The sequence below is a fragment of the Archocentrus centrarchus genome, chromosome 5 (assembly GCF_007364275.1).
Source record: "Archocentrus centrarchus isolate MPI-CPG fArcCen1 chromosome 5, fArcCen1, whole genome shotgun sequence".
Lineage (NCBI taxonomy): Eukaryota > Metazoa > Chordata > Actinopteri > Cichliformes > Cichlidae > Archocentrus > Archocentrus centrarchus.
In genome coordinates, this window is record NC_044350.1 from 21,721,498 (window position 1) to 21,740,427 (window position 18,930).

Below are 18,930 nucleotides of genomic sequence, written 5' to 3' on the forward strand. Positions count from 1 at the left end.
AGCCTCAGTTTCCTGTTCTTATCTGACAGGGGTGGCACCACGTGTGGTCTTCTGCTGCTCCTTTATCTGCTTCAAGGTTTGTGTGTTAAGAGATACTCTTCTGCATAGCTTGGCTGTAACAAGTGATTACTTGTGTTACTGTTGCCCTCATATTAGCTCAAAGCAGTCTGGATATTCTGCTCTGAACTCTGACATCAAAAAGAGAACTGCAGCTCACTGGATATTTTTTGGAGACGGTTGTGTAGGAAAATCCCAGAAGATCAGCAGTTTCCCAAATACTCAGACTGGCCCGCCTGGCACCAACAACCATGTCACGATCAAAATCACTTAAATCACATTTCTTCCTTATTCTGATGCTTGATTTGAACTTCAGCTGGTCGGCTTGATCATGTCTACATGCCAAAAACCCTCTGGGTTGCTACCCTGTGACTGTTAATGCAAATATCTGATCAGCCAAACAGTTTAACAGGTGTACTTAAGTGAGTGTATATAGAGTAAAAAGCACTCTAAATCATAAATATAAAACTTAAACACTCCGGTTAAATAAACATACATAAAATCTGTATTAAAAAGTCATTGATGCCAGTATCATTTAAAGCATTTTATTTCAAACATTTGACTGTATCTGCTTGTTCCACAGATTCTTTCCCCACCTTTATTTTTATGGCAGCACAATTATATTGAAAAGTTACATTTGAAAGGTTTTGACTATTTTGTAAACACTTATATGTAATACAGTTTGTCACAGACTAATCCGAAGGTTGGTGGCTCTCTGAGTCGACGCGTTTGAGTGTCCCCAGGCAAAAATACTGAACCTCAAACTGCCCCTGATGTGCATGTGAACGTGCCTTGCTGTTGGTATGTTAGTCGGAATGTTGGTTATGCAGTAGCAATTAGATGAATTTAGGTTATTAGTAGAGTCAAAGCATTAAAGACAGTAAAACTGAGTATGAAACCAACATAAATATTTTTGCTTTTGTTCCATTTAATAAATGACTGCATAGCCACATAATGAAGGAGATTAAACTGTTTAGTAATCTTAGATTTTCACTTGATTCAAACAGATGTTGATCCCAGTTCTTTGTGAAAAGAAGGTGAAACCTTTAAGAAAACTAAGCAAAGAAAATTACAAAACACTACTCATTTTCTAATTCGAGGAACCTCCTTCTCTTGTTCAAGGCACTATTGGCTGCTTAGGCACTGAAGTATCCTTCTGTCCCATCACTTCCAGCACACAACAATATTGGGATCATTTTCCAAACGTTCATCCAGTTCCTGGTAGCTTATCCCTGTAAAATCAGCACATTGTAAACAGACTTGCTTCCCACCATCAGTTCTTACTTTTGTCAGACAATCAAGGAGAGCTTCAAAACCTGCCTGTTTTGCAGCAGATCTCATCGTAACTATGACAACCGGTATAGAGTCGAGGAGGCCTGCTTCTCTCATCTCGGATAACCTTCACGGGATACTTCTGCAGCCGTCGAATAAGAGATTTCATTAGTCCAAACTGGATCAGCCTCCTGAGCAGAAACAAGTGACGTGACACACATGTGAGTCAGTGTCACTCTGACCTGAATAAGTCTTTTCAGGAACTGATAATGTGAGTGACAATGACCTCTCATCAACCCTTTGAAGCTGTTGCGAGTAACGTGAGCAAAGGTCTCGAACTGTTGTTCCTGGACTCAGACCACAATAGAGCTGGAACACATCTCTCAGACTGGCACGTTTCTGACCTGACAGTGACAGGGCAAAGCTGTGAAGTTAATGTCACAAAATAAATAAAGATTAACACTTGTGTTAAATGGTCATGACCCCAACTAACCCTGCTTAGTGACGTAGTTAAGGCACTCCTCTTGAATGGATTTGTCATCTATGAGGCTCTGGACTTTGGGGGTGGTGCAGTACACATTAGAATACTAGAGGAAGACACAAAACAACCACCAGACAGAACATCAAAATTCTTCAGGAGATAAATTTATTTGATAAAATAAACACTGTGAGGAGAAGTCTCTCACTGGTTGCTTACTGAATCACTGTTATAGTTTCATGTAGGAATGTAATGTCTTGGTGTCTGTGTTGAGATACCAATGACCTACATAGCTCCTCTTCCCAACATTTAAAAGAAAGGCCCTGCATAGTTAACATGCCTTCTGTCACTTGTAAAACCCGCCATAACAGCTTGTATTCAGAGTGGTGCATGGAAAAGAATGTGCAATACATATAAACGGCTTACTTTAGGAGTAAATGCACCCTTTTATCACAAAGGCCTTCAGAGCTTAAGCTTGCTTTACATGTTTCAACTTGTACTGTCGCACTCTATTCTGTGCAAAAAAGAGCATTTCTGCATAAGTCTCCTGAATGTTTTTCTTGCACAAGTCTGATTTCACAAGAACAAAACATAAAAAACTTTCCCGAGTAAAGAAGAAATAATATGAAAAGAAAGCCAAAATTTCAATTAAAACTAACATCCCATAGGTGGCTGCAATGGTCATTAATAAAAGACACTACACTGCATATATGTGTGGCTTGAGATTAGTTGGGTACCTGGAATATTGACACCAGAGTCACGACACCATAGTACCTGTGAAGTTAAAAATAGAGTAAGTACAGCTTTTTGAAGTGTTTTTTGAATTAAGTACATGCCATGATTCAGTAGCTTGAAGAACCATCTTTAACTGCAATAACTTCAAGTAATCACTGTCTGTATGACTTTATCAGTCTCTCACATTATTGTGTTACAATGTTTCAGTTCACTGAGTTTTGCAGGCATTCATATGTGCACAGCTCTCTGAAGGTGCCACCAGAGGACTTCAGGTACTGTAGAGGGCCATTGCGATACCTTGACTCTTTTCTTTTCAGCCATTCTGTTGTAGATTTGGGCAGACTTTAGCTGTTGGACAGATGGACTCACATTTGAATCTAGAATACTTTGATATACAGAGGAGCTCATGGATGAGTCCATGACTGCAAGGTGTTTCAGTTTTTCTTTCTTAAGAAATTTACAAAAATTTCTACATTTCTGTTTTTTTTTCTGTCAAGATGGGGTGCTGAGTGTACATTAATGAGAAATAAAATGAACTTTTTTGACTTTAGCAAATGGCTGCAATGAACCAAAGAGTGAAACATTTAAAGGGGTCTGAATACTTTCCGTATCCACTGTACTTGTTCAGTCTTTTTATAGATTAAGATTAAGATTAAGATAGTGTTTATTTGGCACAGTTATACACAGTACAATGCACAGTGAAATGTATTTTGTACCTGCAGCCATATATACACACACATATAAATAAGAAGAATAAAAATAAAAATAAGTAATTCACACTATACACTATACACACTTTTACATGGAATTATAGATTATAATATTTACACTGTGCAATAATAGTACTGACATGATCTTTAACATTTAACCTTCTAGCTAAAGCCTGTTTACTCTAAGGTATAGCTTTTGGGTTTTTTGCAGTTCCTCTGAGCATTGCACGTCTGACCTTAGAGTTAATTTCCTGGGACTTTTGACCTACAAAAGGTCCTGGGAAGATAATTGGATTGTGTTAACACACACCTGAATGCTCCAGACTAGCTAACTATCAAAACCTTTGCTTTTATAGAGGTGCTCACAGTTGCTGATGATCAATCAGTCAGCACTTGGCTGCTACTTACCCTCTTAATTCCTATGGAAGGGGTAAGTAAGGGAATACTTAGTTTTTCAGAAGAATGCACAAACTCCTGTAAAAACTCTTTTTCACATGACTGCAAGTCTTTTCACATTAAAGAACATCTTACAGCAGTTGTGTCAAGAAGCAGTGCATCATGTCAAAAGAGCGAATGGATCACAAACTGCAGCCCCCTGAAGAGCTGGTGCTCTTCTTAAAATAGAAATAAGGTAGCAGGTGATTCTGGTGCCTTAATTTTTAAACTGTGTGTGAGCTTACTGTAGTATACAATTTTATTTACTAAAAAATACTCACAGGAGATTTTGCACTGCAATACGAACGAGATTCAGCTCCACATCTGCTTCAGCGGAGATTTTCTGGATGTGTCTAAATCCATCAATGTAGGGAAGAATCTGCAGTTAGCAAAAAAATAGAAAAGGGTTAAAGGCATGTAGGAGCTATTTGCATTATTGTGTAACAGAACATTTAAACATGTTAACTTATAAAAGCAATAAAACATTACTGTACCAATAAATGGCACTTTCTCCTACACTAACGCCTTCAAATCATAAAACAAAGGATGTGTATATCACTCCAAGCATGGTTGATAACAAGTGTTTGAACACTGATCTTTCTCCTAGTGCTTCCTAGAGCATTATCTCAACGTCTGTTAGGAGCGGCAGCCACATGTTGTTGACAGTGAAAGCCTACCTGTTGAGTGGTGAGATCCCACTGAGATTTGATAAAATGGTCTTTGCACTGGGTAAAGACTGGCACGTCATATTCCTGGACTATTGGGGGGTCCTTCCGCAGCTGGATCAACTTTAGGTGAATGGTGTTAGACTCATCTTAAAATGGATACAACAAACAAGAGTAAGAGTAGTTTAAAAATAGCCTGATAAGCACTGTTGCTGCCAACCAACCTTTGAATGCTGCCTGGTAAATTATTACATCAAAACTTGACTCAAACATTAGCTAACCATGCCTATCTCTGAACTTCTAAAACAACAAAATGTGTTTTGCAGCACAGACAGAGCAAAGCTGCCTGCACTGTTTTGTCTCGACTTACATGTACTAATCAATCCAAACAACCATAAAATTTCACTCTGGATCAGAGCCCAGCCAATATATTTGTTAGATGACATTGGGTTATAACAAATATCAAAAAACAGATTATTACAGAACATAATGTGTAACAAATATGCTTGGGTTCATTTATTAATACTATAATCACATGATTTGTCTAGCAGAGCATCTGCAGGTCTATAGTTCACAATACTCTCGGTCTGTAACACAGTAGCAGAGTACACGTCACAGCTGAGCAGGCGGGGGTGTGGAGTCATAGGGTTTGTTATTATTAAGCTGCTAACTTGGAAAATAATTTACTGGAAAGTTATTAAGCAATGATCCCATTATTTGTGTTTTCCAATGATTTTTTCAACTCCCTAAAAATTCAATATTAGCATCAGCCCCAAAAGTTCAGCACTGATCAGGCTCGATGATGAGCCTCTTTTATTCAGTGGCTTTAAGAACCATATCAGCATCTTACAAACTGGTTGGAACAAAGTGAGAAGCTAAACAACATGTTTCTACACTACAAAATCAGGGCTGTTTCCTATAACACACACCATTTGACCTTCATCACCTCCTTTGGTATGTACTGTTGTGGTCAGAAGTTCACATATTCTTTATCATGGGCATGAGTGTCATGGTAATTTCAGGATTTTAATTATTTCTTTGAATTGTCTTTTGATTTCAGGTGAAGTTGAAAAATTTGGAGGCAGACCTCCTTCATTATTCCATCCACTTTGTACAATGTACCAGTACCACTGGCAGAAAAACAGCCCGAGAGCATGATGCTACCACCACCATGCTTGACAGCCGAAAGCCTCACATTTACTCCGCCAAACATACCTCTTATCATTGTGGCAAAAATAGCTCAATCTTTGTCTTGTCTCACCATAAAACTTTTCTCCAGAAGGGATTTGGCTCATCCACGTGGGCAACTGCAAATTTCAGTCGAGCTTGAAGATTTTGATTTTGGAGCAGGGGCTTTTTCTTGGTCGGCACCCTCTCGGTCGATGGCGATGTAAAACTGGCTTCACTGTGGTCAGTGATGCTGGTGTTCCAGCAGTTTACAGTTCATGGCAGGCTTGATCCTTGGTGGTTCCTGAACATCTTACCCTCAGATGAGAGGTAATTGGTTGACAGTTTGGGTCTTTTTCCAGACCTTGGCAAAGTAACTACTAAACTACAATTGTTTGAACGGATGATCTTGGAATCTGCTGTTGTTTGAAATGGCTCCAAGAGACCTTCCCAACTTGTGTAAGACTACAGAACTTTCCCAATGTTCTGAGTATTGTTGAATTCAGTGAGTGCTGTCAAACAAACCATTTTTATACTGGTAAAGAAAAACTACCTTTTGAAGTCAACCGTGATCACTAACAAGCAAAAGACACTGTAGAACCTTCAGCACTGCCTATTAAACAATTTAACCTCTTTGTTAAGTGAGTGTATGTACATATTTGAGCCTGTTTGGATTAGAGAAAATCCAAAGGAAATTCAAATTTGTGCACCTAATTCTTGTTTTTCAAGTCATTAAAGATGCATGCTGTACAATCATTCCACCACTGAAAAAGAACTGTTCAAACAAATCCCAGAAAGCCCCAAATTACCACGACATTCATCCCTATGATGTAAACTTCAGTCCACAGCAATATGTTAATAAGGTAGATGGCTGCTTGCCACAGATAAAACTTAAACATAACCAGTAAGATACCAAATATTACCAATGGGTAGGGTGCAGGCTCCTGTGGCATTAAGATCTTCTAACAAAGTCGACATGATGGGTAAAAGCTTCTGTTTGCTTTCCTCATTAGATATAAAGCCACTCTCCAGCTGCAACACAAGACAGAAAAATACTGGATCATCCCTAAGAAAGCAATCCCTTCAACATTTGAAAATTCATTGCTCCCTACCTCCAGAGTTGTAAGGTACCCAGACAGCTTCTTGACAATAGGCTCAAGGGCACAAGTGTTGGTCTGGGCATCACAAACGAAGCCGAGGTTAAACAGGAGGGCATTTCGGCTATACTTTTTATGTTCGATGCACACGGGGCAGCCAATTAACTTTTTTCCCATTGCAGTGCTACAACAGATATGATATTGAAAAAAACAGAGACTAATTACATTAATGCACAACATTATTTATATATTAAGGACTTCAATCAAGGCAAGGAGAAAGAAGAGCAGTTTAAGATTACATACACTGTTATTAATTTGTTTTGTAGTTCTGGCTTGGTGATGATATAAACCTGAACAGTGTCAAAGAGCTCTCGTGAGATGTACTCCTCTGGGACCTGACAAGAGAGGACACAGTATGACAAACTATATCCAATAAGATACAGGAGGTTAGGGGGATTATGCAGAGCACGTCAATGCCAAAAACTATCAAGGATTAAAAACACATACACTCAAGCACAAACAAGGTCACAACTAGAACAGTTATAAAGATAATCATAACAACAGTAATTGTAATTTTTATTTTTTTAAACTACTTTATCAGACTTATTATCCGCACACTTACCTGATATGTTATTTTGGGGCCCAGAGTAGGGTGAAACTCACTGAAAAATATGCATTCTATTCGAGTGGGCATGCCCATAACAGACTTTGTCTTCATGGAGAATTAACCCAGAGGTTTGAAAACCTGTTCACCTCTTTAAACCCACCCCAAATGGAGTTAACAAGGTCTCTTGTGTGTCTCCTGTGGGTCTTCCCTGTCCTCTCTGTAACAGCAGCAGCAGCTAGCATGTAGCTTCAACGTTTAAAGACAAGCTAGTGACATTTAAAATATTTTTAAACGGTTCTAAAGTTAAAAGACGTCCTAGAAACTCTGATATTAGTGCATTAAGCAAATGTTATGGTCAACTGGTTATCAAAATATTTAATAACTCGACACATACATGCAAACACATAACAGGGAAGAACGACAATAAAGTCGCCTTCAGGGACTCCCAGTAAATTATCCTTCCTCCCCCCCAAAAAAACGGACTTCGTAAACACTGTGTAGGTTACATAAGATAGAAGAAGTCGTAGCGTATGCAGCAGCAATAACGTTTTTAAATTAATATAAAAATAACATGATTTAATTTGTATAAAAACGTTTTAAAGTTTGGGGCTATGAGCAATCGCTCAATACTTTAAAGGTTGCTAAAAGTAGTATTGACCATCAGGGGTTAATAATATTTACAATTACTTATCTTAATGCAAGAATTTAGCTTATGTGTGTTATATTTATCAACGCTATATTTCATCCTACTCTAGAGATTATCATATTTTTTACAGTCCGTAAAGGCAATGTTATTCAGTAGAGTCAGCGCTGCGCATACTGCGTCGCAGGCTGAGGGGCTTTCTTTGCCATGTGTAAGAATCATTGTGAGTCCTGCCGGTTAGCTTGTTTATCGCCCACAGAAAATGTTTAAATTTCATACAGGACGATGATAGTGTGGTATGCTGTGCTTAATAGACTATTGCCACGATCCAGCGAGTACAACCTGAGAGCGTACAGGCTCAGGAAACTCAGTGAATAACGATACAAAGACTTAATATCAGCCATGTGGACAAGGTTGCTGAGTACGAGCTACTACAGATGTTTTGAGTGCAGGAGTGGTGGACCAAAGGTAACTGCTTTTTATTTTCCCGGAAGTCTGCGCACTGCATGCAATGTGTTGAACAAACAAAAGGCACGAGAGTATCACGGGGTGCCAACCAACAGTCATAACCTGTTCCTGCTTTCTACTACAAATATTCATATTACAAACTGTTGCACAAATCAGGCTAAATTGCTCATTTAAAAGTTGATCTGCATTAACTCAAGTGGACCAAAGTTTGTATTTTGTTGTTGTTTTAATAAAGTGTAAAATAAGGTGCCAAACACACCCCACAGAGGTAGCAGAGCCCATTCTCCCTCAGAATTACTCAACCCTTCAGGAAGTCTTTCCTACCTTTCTCTAAATTAGCTCTCCTGTTTGTGACAGGTAAGCACACCTGTCCACAGACCGTTCTTTATCAAACCTTCCTCCTGTTGTCTCTTAGATTTGTATTCATTAAGGACACTTGCATTACTGTTTGCTAGATTTTTTAGATTTATCTATCTATCTTGACCTTGAAAGAAGCAGAAGATAAGTTAAGAAGCTCTGTATCACACTTTTCATAGGCACACTTGGAAAAAATAGGATTATCTTCCATATACAACTTAGAGATTACAGCTTAACCCCGCCGTTATGAGGAGGAAGTGAAAATTATTTATGATCTGTCAGTCAGACATGTGTCATAAGTAATAGTCTGTCAGTGGTGTCTGAGGTTTGTTCTAAAATAAACTGTAATGATTTACAGGCCAGAAATTTCCCTGACCAAATGCTGAATGGGAAATCAACAACAGTGTTCAAAAATCGCAGTTGGTTTCTGTATACTTAGAGACTTTACTTAAACATTAAACATTATGCTTTTAGGGAATTTGGAGGTCCCGTGCTGTCCATACATGCAGCACTCCAGCTTTACCTGCAGGCAAGATCACACCACTTCAGGCGGTGAGCTTATGGAAGAGGCACTTTGAGGAGAACGGTGTGACGGAGCCTGAACAGTCCAGCCAGTACATCATTGCTCATCTGCTCGGAGCCAAAACTGTAATTTGATAAATCTACATTGCCTTAACGCTTGCAGTGGCATGTAATACATTTGGATAAAATTCACATAGCATTTCTTTATCCAGATAGAAAGTCTTGAGCAGGAGAGGTTAACGCAGTTTCTCAGCCGAGAACAAACAGAGCAGATATGGAAGCTCTGCACCAGACGTCTCTCCAGGTGAGTTTAGGTGTAGGTCTCTCTGGTTATTTGATTTATATGATTTTCAGTAAAAAATATTAACACAGTTACGTGTTTGGTGTAGAATGCCAGTGCAATATGTGATTGAGGAGTGGGACTTCAGGGACCTGATTCTGAAGATGAGGCCTCCTGTGTTCATACCACGACCTGAAACTGAGGTTAAAAAAAACAACAACAAAAAAAAAGGCAGCGTATGTTCACACTGAAGACCCAGCGATTGATCGCACATAACCAGAAATGTGTCTTTTATTTCATCTTTGCTGTTGCAGGAGTTGGTTGAGCTTGTGCTCACTGATCTGCAGATGAAGAATGTGTCTGCAGATGCTCAGCATACATGCCTGGAAGTGGGATGTGGATCTGGTGCCATTTCTCTTAGTCTGCTGAAGAGTCTGCCTCAGGTGAAATTTCTCTTTGTCATAAGAAATAGACCAGTGGATGTACAATTATAGACCTCAGAGGAAAAAGCTGTTTGAATTATTAATGAATTATTAATTACCCCTTTCTTTGGGTCTTTGGGTCACCAGTTATTATTATTTCTATCTAATTATTTCACTAATCCGGTTAAATATATACAGTTAAGGTGTCTCATGTAACTTTGCTCAAGATTTGCCCACCATATTGGATGTGATACAGCCACTGTTTGGCAGTAGGGCTGCAACGATTCATTGAATAACTCAATTATAAACAATCCTCGACACAGTTTTTTTTTTTTGCTTCGATGCATCATTTAATTCACAAGTCTGCGCCATGAAAGCACGAGCGTTTTGCCCACGTTTGCAAGTAAAAACAGTCCTGCAATAGAAATGTATGTAGGAGCATGTGTGTGAATAAAAAGTATTACAACATTAAGTCCATGCACAACAGCAGCAGAGGTGATGCTTGCACAGTGTAACATGGAGTCTGTCTGCACGCAGACTGGGAAAAAGCTGGCAGGAGTCCTTTATCCAACTACCTGTTCAACAAGCTCCAACATGAAGTAAAGTTTGCAGCTTTTTCCATCCACCACCGTTTGTTTTACATAGTGAAAATCTGCAGTAAAGATACAGCAGTTACATTAAAGTATGCAGGTCAAGTGTTAACTTAGTCTGATATGATATTTAAATCAGGCAGCTTACTGAAAGCTTACTTGCAGCAAGCAGGGTTGAGTCTAAAGGGGGCCATTGGGTGTACAAGACCATATTTATTTCAAGGCTTTAGTAACATTATTTTGCAGATTAAGATTAATATAAAATATAAGTAAATTATTACATCAATTAAATAGTATTAAGATTTTAAAATGTAAAAATAAAAGCTTTTTATTTTGTAGGCCAGAAAAAATATGCCTGGGCCGGTAAAACTGTGAGCCACTGACCTGGGGCTGGTGGGTTGGGCATCAAATTATTATTGACGGTTATTAACATCTACACCATCCGAGCGTCTGTTTTCTGCAGCAGGAAACGTTGCATCAAAGCACAGGACAAACCTGAGAATGCTAATATGCTCACTTTTCTTCATTGCAGCCACAACGTGCTCCTTGAAAGGGTTACAACCACTCACTCATTCATTAGCACACCTAAACACGCAGGTGCAGACAAGCACGCACAAAACACACGCCCATGATCTCAAACAAATCTACATCATGTAGGAGATACACTGTTATTGCCAAAAGTATTCACTGACCCATCCAAACCAGTGAATTCAGGTGTTCCAATCACTTCCATGGCCACAGGTATATAAAACCAAGCACCTAGGCATTTGACATTACTTGTGATTATTTATTTATTTTTGCATTTAATAAAATGTTTTTTTTTTTAAAAACATTTTATTATGGCACATAAATACATAAATACAGTGATAGAGTTTAGTTGATTTGACAGATGTTTTATGCAGTTACACTATTAAAAACTGCAGTTACAATTTCTAAAATGGAAACCAACGAGCAGTTAATTAATTAATTAAAAAATTTTTTTTCTTTTTCATTAATTAAACAAAAGTATTTCTTATTCTGTTTCTCGATTAATTGACAGAATAATCGATAAAGCACTCAATTACTAAAATAATCAATAGCTGTGGCCCTATTTGGCAGTGGTTGCTGACTCTTGCTGGGTGGAAAAAAAAACCCTCCCTGTGATTGCGTTGGCTGATTGCCACTTGAAACTTGAAAAAGTGTGTCTCATTTTTCAGTTTCACTACTGCTTGGAAAGTAGCTGGCCAGTGTTTGAAGATAAGTCCATCACTTCCATTCAGACTATGACTGCAGCAATATGCTAGCAACCAGAGCAATCACAAGGAGTTTTTTGCCAACCAGTTGGGGAGTGCACATTTTCCCCTTCATGACCCGTGGTTACCAGATGGTCACTGACCAGTCTCAAAAGCCTGTGTGACTGAGGCCTTATTTACTTGATTTAACACCATCACCATGATTGCCACACGTCCAAAGTAGCTGATGTCGTGTGGTTAGTGTTCGTGCGGCTGCAAAATTTTAATACCTAGACATCTTTTTGTTCCTCATCTATGTATGTCAAATAAGGTTGTATTTAGAACATTTGTGGTTTTGAGTGCAATTGTTAACATTGACTTTCATGTTGACTTTCTTTAGGAAGACATTTTCCTGTAGCAGCAAACATTTTCAAAATTAATGATATATAACAAGCAAATGTCAGCTTGCTTGCCTGCTGAAGTAAGATGCTGAGCACGATGAATAAGTTATATTAAAAAAAAGACAAATTAAGAAAAAGAGCAATATAAGTTGTTGGGCTGCCATGTGTTGCCAGAACAGTTTCAGTGCATCCTGGCATTAATCGTAATTAATAAATTGTTGAAACTCTTCTGGAGAGATGGAGCACCATGCTCACCACATGAACATCAGGTAGTGACAACAGTAAATGGCATTTTTGCTGATAAATAAGCATGTTAGCATTGCCTTTATGAGCATTTTGCAATGCTGACATTATTTCACAGGTTTAGCAGTGCTTTCCTACAATGCGGTCAGACACTTGATGGTCATTTTCTTTTTTATTCTAATTACACGCTGCACTTTTAAGGTGTAGTCTAAGACTCAAAGTTTTAATCAAAGTGCTTCTCTAACTTTTGTTCATCATAGCTTTCGTGTAAAATTTGCAGTGTTAGATTTTAACATGTAATCGTTTCTTATACTCTATTAAGTGCATCCTGCAAGAATGAGCAGTTGAACATGTGTACCTAATGAAGTTTACTGTTGACTGCATAATAAATAAGTCAAAGAAGGCAAGCTGTGTGTCACTTTTTTCACACTTGATGATAAACAAAGGTTAGGGAAGTGGTGTTAGGTAGGTGAGGGAATCCTTAATATTTATTTTTGCAGTGTAGTGGGAGAAAATGAGTCACCTCAAATTACCAGATTTATTTTTACTGTGACCTCGCTTACACTCAAACTGCTTTTACTGCTTTTCGGTCCGTGTTAATGTCCTGGGTTTTGGATTTAGTTTTTTTTCAGTTTGTGGACTTTTGAATTCTTTGTTATTTTTTAATGTTCCATTTGGTTCTTTTTTTATTCTTGGTTGGCGCTTGCTTAAGTATCTTAAATCTTGGTTCTTGTTTCAGTTACTGACTATTTCAGTTAGCATTCTGCTTAGAGTTATCTAAGCTATCTTGTTATTTTTGTTATTTTTGTATTCAAAGCCTCAGTTTGCTTGTGTTCTTCATCGTGTCAAACTCACTGCCAGGTCTGTCTTTTTTCTTTCTTTCTTTCCCATTTGGATTTTTTGGACTTCTTCTAGACCCCAAATAAAGGTTTGTTTGCTGTTTGTTAATGCTGTCATCTGAGTTTGCATTTTGGGTAAAAAAATGCCCAAAAAAATTAAAGTCTTTTTTTTTTTAGTGACAGTATATTATCAAGTTAATTAAACTTCTGGGATATTGATCTGTTAAGTTGAGTAGCAGAGGGGGTTGTTAATCAATTTTAGCTGGTTTGGCATTAATGAAATTAATAACAGCTGCACTAGAGGTACAACCCTCAAAACAGGAATGATTTTACAGGTGGAGGCCACTGACATTTTCCCCTTCCTCATCTTTTCTGACTGTTTTTTTTTCTCTTCTCACTAGTTTTACATTGGGCTAGGGCTAGGGCAGGGGTCGGCAACCCATGGCTCCGGAGCCACATGCATGTTCGTGCCAAAGTGACCAACACAACCACATTGGCTGACTTGCAATAAATGCTGGTTGAAGAATGGGATGCCATCCCACAGCAGTGTGCAACCAAGCTGCTAACCCGCATGAGGAGGAGATGTCAGGCTCTTGTGCATGGTTCTTCCACATTCTACTGAACCCCCTGTTAAATGAATAAATTGTTAAGTTGCTAATATGTCTTGTTTCTTCAAACGTCAATCATCCAATCCAATAAATGACATAAGGGAGGTTACAAGAGTCAATAGCAGAATAAACTGTTTGACATTGGTAGATATGGCAGGTTTTTCATGGGCATAGCCCACATACTCCACTCTGCTGCTCAACCTACAAATGCATTTTCCTTACATTTAAGGGGAAATAAACGTGCTTTCCAACAGTATAAGATTTATTACCAAGATCATTTGAACATGTAACTCTGTTGTTCAAACATACACGCTACTCTCCAGCTGTATTGTGATATTATGTCTGGTTTTTTCACTCTCTTCTGTTAACGGAGTATAATGTAGTAAAAATGTCCCAATTTTCCCCTGCACACAAATACAGGAAAACAGAGATCTTCTGCGTAAGGTTAGGTTGTGTTTATTAATGTGTGTTTTGTTTTGCTTTCCAGCTCAAAGCTATTGCCTTGGATCAAAGCCAGGATGCAGTGGATTTAACAAGGGAGAATGCGCTAAGGTAATTGCAGCATAACCCATGAAAACTATCTTGTAAATGTCCTTCAGCATTGATTTATTCTTATTATAAAGATTGTATTCCATTATTATACATATTTCATAAAAACTGTAAAAGGATTTTCTTCTGCAGGTTGGGACTTCAGGATAGATTACAGATTCATCATATTGATGTAATAAAAGGTCAGTGGAAGTTGTGCCGACATAATAAATAAATAATAAAACCTAATCTCTCTGGTGATAAAGTTTTATTTTGTGTTTTGGCAGATGCAGAAACTCTTCTGAGAATTATTAAGCCTGTTTCAGCTTTGGTCAGTAACCCTCCATACCTGTTTTCAGAAGACATGGCATCCCTAGAACCTGAAATTTTTAGGTGACTAAAAATACAGTCAGTCTTTCTCAATTTATTTATTTTTTAAAAATCTGTAATTGTTAACATGCTTTATTAAACTAGAACTAGACTAGTCCAATAAAAAATAACACAGCATGTACAAATCTTTACAGTGGGTTGTAATGGTTGTGTTGTTCAAATAATTCACAGGTGGATTCAAACTGATAAGATACAACAATCATGAATAATTACAATATATCATTAAGCATTCGTAAACGAGCTTTATAGGAGAAGTTACAAATATGAAGTTATACTTACATATACTTAGGTATGTATATACAGGTGCTGGTCATAAAATTAGAATATCATGAAAAAGTTGATTAATTTCAGTAATTCAGTTCAAAAAGTGAAACTTGTATATTATATTCATTAATTACACACAGACTGATATATTCCAAATGTTTATTTCTTTTAATTTTGATGATTATAACTGACAACTAATGAAAACTCCAAATTCAGTATCTCAGAAAATTAAAATATTACTTAAGACCAATACAAAAAAAGATTTTTAGAAATTTTGGCCAACTGAAAAGTATGAACATGAAAAGTATGAGCATGTACAGCACTCAGTACCTATTTGGGCTCCTTTTGCCTGGATTACTGCAGCATTGCAGCGTGGCATGGAGTTGATCAGTCTGTGGCACTGCTCAGGTATTATGAGAGCCCAGGTTGCTCTGATAGTGACCTTCAACTCTTCTGAATAGTTGAGGCTGGCGTATCACATCTTCCTCTTCACAATAGCCCATAGATTTTCTATGGAGTTAAGGTCAGGCAAGTTTGGTGGCCAATTAACAGGGATACCATGATCCTTAAAGCAGGTACTGGTAGCTTTGGCACTGTGTGCAGGTGCCAAGTCCTGGAAAATGAAATCTGCATCTCCATAAAGTTGGTCAGCAGCAGGAAGCATGAAGTGCTCTAAAACTTCCTGGTAGACGGCTGTGTTGACCTTGGACCTCAGATAACACAGTGGACCAACACCAGCAGATGACATGGCACCCCAAACCATCACAGACTGTGGAAACTTTGCACTGGACCTCAAGCAACGTGGATTCTGTGCCTCTCCTCTCTTCCTCCAGACTCTGGGACCTTGATTTCCAAAGGAAATGCAAAATTTACTTTGATCAGAGAACATAACTTTGGAGCACTCAGCAGCAGTCCAGTCCTTTTTGTCTTTAGCCCAGGTGAGACGCTTCTGATGCCGTCTCTTGTTCAAGAGTGGCTTGACACAAGGACTGTGACAGCTGAAACCCATGTCTTGCATATGTCTGTGTGTGGTGGTTCTTGAAGCACTGACTCCAGCTGCAGTCCACTCTTTGTGAATCTCCCCCACATTTTTGAATGGGTTTTGTTTCACAATCCTCTCCAGGGTGCAGTTATTCCTACTGCTTGTACACTTTTTTCTACCACATCTTTTCCTTCCCTTCACCTCTCTATTAATGTGCTTGGACACAGAGTTCTGTGAACAGCCAGCCTCTTTAGCAATGACCTTTTGTGTCCCTCGTGTAAGGTGTCAATGGTCATCTTTTGGACAACTGCCAAGTCAGCAGTCTTCCCCATGATTGTTTAGCCTACAGAATTACACTGAGAGACCATTTAAAGGCCATTGCAGGTGTTTTGAGTTAATTAGCTGATTAGAGTGTGGCACCAGGTGTCTTGAGTATTGAACCTTTTCACAATATTCTAATTTTCTGAGATACTGAATTTGGGGTTTTCATTAGTTGTCAGTTATAGTCATCATAATTCAAAGAAACAAACATTTGAAATATATCAGTCTGTGTGTAATGAATGAATATAATATACAAGTTTCACTTTTTGAATGGAATTACTGAAATAGATCAACTTTTTCATGATATTCCAATTTTATGACCAGCACCTGTGTATATATAAAAGAGTATGTTGGTCTCACTGGGTAACCCACAACCAGAATGAGAAGAAAACAGATTTGCATACTCTACGCTGTAAAAAGAAAATGTCTGGGAACATGAAAGCAAACAGAATGTACTGTTTCAGCTTTGTATCTGCAGTTCTTTAACAAATACCATGAAACCAAAAAACAAATTAACAAACTGTTTAATACATGTTATTTATGAATACCTGACTGCTCTAAATTATTAATTCTGTTATTTTCAGAGCTGAAATGGAAGTTACTGCCACACTGCTAAGCCATTCTAATTGCTAGTACAACTTCATATACAGTATAGCTTTTTTTTTCAGATTTTGCAAATAGTTTTGTAGGATAACACACAAAATTACTTATCAAATGTTATTTATTCAGTTTATTCATTTAAATAATAAATGATCATAGGGGAGGATATTTGCTGTTATTGTTTAGTTTTTAGCTGTAATTTGCATGTTAATTAGCTTCAAATTATAATCATGCATTTAAGTGAAGTAAAGAAGTTATAAATATTTTTTTTAATAATTTTTAAAAAGACTTGAAAATTGCAGCCTAGCTAAATTTGAATTAAATACGTAGGCTGGTCGCTGCATTTTGGTTTTGGTTTTGTAAGAGGCTTTATGTAAAACCTTTAAATATGATCAAAAATAAGATTAGTGCATTAGCATATTAGATTCCCGCGGATCCTATTTTTTTTTTTATATGTGACATTGTGTGGATTCATTTTAGTGATATGTTTTTGCTGTGTGCTGCTCCCAGATTTGAAGACCCTGCTGCTTTAGATGGAGGCAAAGACGGCCTAAAAGTGATCAAGCAGGTTTTAACCCTGGCTCCACAGATTCTGTCCAATCACGGGTAAAAAAAAAAGATGCTTACACGCAGACAGACACACCTGCGTTTACTTCCTAATGACAAAATTGGCTTGTCACAAGAACAGCATGTTCTGAAAAACACATGTATCGTGTTGCCTCTTTAATGGGTTAAGCTTTCTAAAAGACTTCCAGTGAATGCACTGCACTTGCAGACATGTGTCACTCTTATTTCAGAGTTACTTTTCATAAACTTGTCTTGTTGATCATTAAATGTTACCTCCTTTTGTGTGTGTGTGTGTGTGTGGTTTTTTTTTTTCCCCCTCTGGTGAGAAACAGTCGTCTTTACGTGGAGGTAGACTCCAGACACCCCCCGCTCATTCGACAGTGGGTGGAGGCGAACGTGCACGCACTGCAATTTAAGGAGACACGACACGACATCACTGGCAGGTCTGTCTATAAAACCTCTTCACATCAACATCAGCATTCAAATCAAATGAAATCATTTTTGTCTTTCAGTGTGAACCCACTCTTGAGGCCATCACCATGATTTGATTCAAGTGTCTGGTGTTTCAGCATCGGTGACACCGACTTGTTTTTGTTTCTTAGGCCTCGATTCTGCATCCTTCAGAAGGAATGAAGTCAAACAAGGACCACAAGCAGGATCTGGACTGAGAAATTGAGATCCTATTACGTTGGCTTTAGCTCAGGTCGCCACTGCCTCAGCTCCCCTACCCCCACTAAACCACCAAGCACGCGCTCACACTGATCTGATAACTCCAGCATTCACAATTTGCACAAGCACACATTGTTTTCATGTCACCGCTGCACTTTTAATCTAGTAAGAGTCGTGATCACATCCTGCGTCACAATAAAAAATGTGTGCGAGATGGCACAAAAAAGCAGGCTCCAAAGCTGAAGGTAATTACCGAAGCTTTTCTTGGAACCCTCCCTCTCAGAAGCTCACCCTCCTCCCAGGAAGCATTCAGTGGTTCTGTGAATCCACTGACGAACGGTCCTCCCCTCTGCTTGGCCACTCGCTGACTCAGATGCAGGCAGCATGCATTGTTGAGCAAAAGCGCACATAGTGTGGCCTTTACTTCCTCACACAATCTGCTTCTCTCGCATACTTAGAGCTCAAAGGCCACTAAGTCTTTGTGTTTCAAAGGTGATTTAAGGGAAAATATTTCCTAACAAGTGTCACAAGAGCAGTCGTCATGTGGGGGTTGGTGATGGCGATCGCAGCATTTCTATGTCAGGAATAATTGCCATTTTAAACAACACAGATGAATAAGAAGTGGATGACACATCAAGAGTCCAGCTGGTTATTTTAATAGAAAAAAATGTACACATGTAAAAGATACAAAAGATGCTTTACTGAGAAAAAATAAAATGGCATAAAATGTCTCGGAATCAGTGTACTTCTCAGGAAACTATGTACATTCAGAACTGATGAGGGTAAAAAGATATGGGCAATT

The 18,930-nt window shown here is 38.3% G+C and overlaps 2 protein-coding genes across 2 annotated transcripts; one reads left to right on the top strand and one right to left on the bottom strand.

The window, feature by feature from the left end:
• Positions 1-606: 606 nt before the first annotated feature.
• Positions 607-7,651, bottom strand: nprl2 (NPR2 like, GATOR1 complex subunit). Its single transcript, XM_030729515.1, has 11 exons — positions 7,239-7,651; positions 6,920-7,011; positions 6,632-6,800; positions 6,443-6,551; positions 4,365-4,501; positions 3,969-4,066; positions 2,545-2,581; positions 1,823-1,916; positions 1,616-1,733; positions 1,378-1,520; positions 607-1,289 (listed from the first exon to the last, which is right to left on the bottom strand). The coding sequence occupies exons 1-11, from the start codon at positions 7,332-7,334 to the stop codon at positions 1,222-1,224; spliced, it is 1,161 nt and encodes a 386-aa protein (XP_030585375.1). The 5' UTR covers positions 7,335-7,651; the 3' UTR covers positions 607-1,221.
• Positions 7,652-8,048: 397 nt separating this feature from the next.
• hemk1 (HemK methyltransferase family member 1) lies at positions 8,049-18,812 on the top strand. The gene is made up of 11 exons (XM_030729717.1): positions 8,049-8,334; positions 9,166-9,339; positions 9,426-9,517; positions 9,603-9,696; positions 9,808-9,936; positions 14,295-14,359; positions 14,489-14,538; positions 14,623-14,728; positions 17,403-17,498; positions 17,792-17,902; positions 18,062-18,812. Exons 1-11 carry the CDS (start codon positions 8,269-8,271, stop codon positions 18,090-18,092), a joined length of 1,014 nt encoding a protein of 337 aa, XP_030585577.1. The 5' UTR covers positions 8,049-8,268; the 3' UTR covers positions 18,093-18,812.
• Positions 18,813-18,930: the final 118 nt, after the last annotated feature.

What these genes read in the sequence shown, in the direction of transcription:
- hemk1 (XM_030729717.1), top strand. Translation starts at nt 8,269, where the DNA reads ATGTGGACAAGGTTGCTGAGTACGAGCTACTACAGATGTTTTGAGTGC. An exon ending in GCAGGAGTGGTGGACCAAAG is followed by an intron (nt 8,335 to 9,165) that starts GTAACTGCTTTT and finishes TTATGCTTTTAG; the next exon opens with GGAATTTGGAGGTCCCGTGC. An exon ending in TACCACGACCTGAAACTGAG is followed by an intron (nt 9,697 to 9,807) that starts GTTAAAAAAAAC and finishes TTGCTGTTGCAG; the next exon opens with GAGTTGGTTGAGCTTGTGCT.
- nprl2 (XM_030729515.1), bottom strand. Translation starts at nt 7,334, where the DNA reads ATGAAGACAAAGTCTGTTATGGGCATGCCCACTCGAATAGAATGCATA. An exon ending in CAAAACAAATTAATAACAGT is followed by an intron (nt 6,801 to 6,919) that starts GTATGTAATCTT and finishes TATCTGTTGTAG; the next exon opens with CACTGCAATGGGAAAAAAGT. An exon ending in AGCCTGCACCCTACCCATTG is followed by an intron (nt 4,502 to 6,442) that starts GTAATATTTGGT and finishes ATCCATTTTAAG; the next exon opens with ATGAGTCTAACACCATTCAC.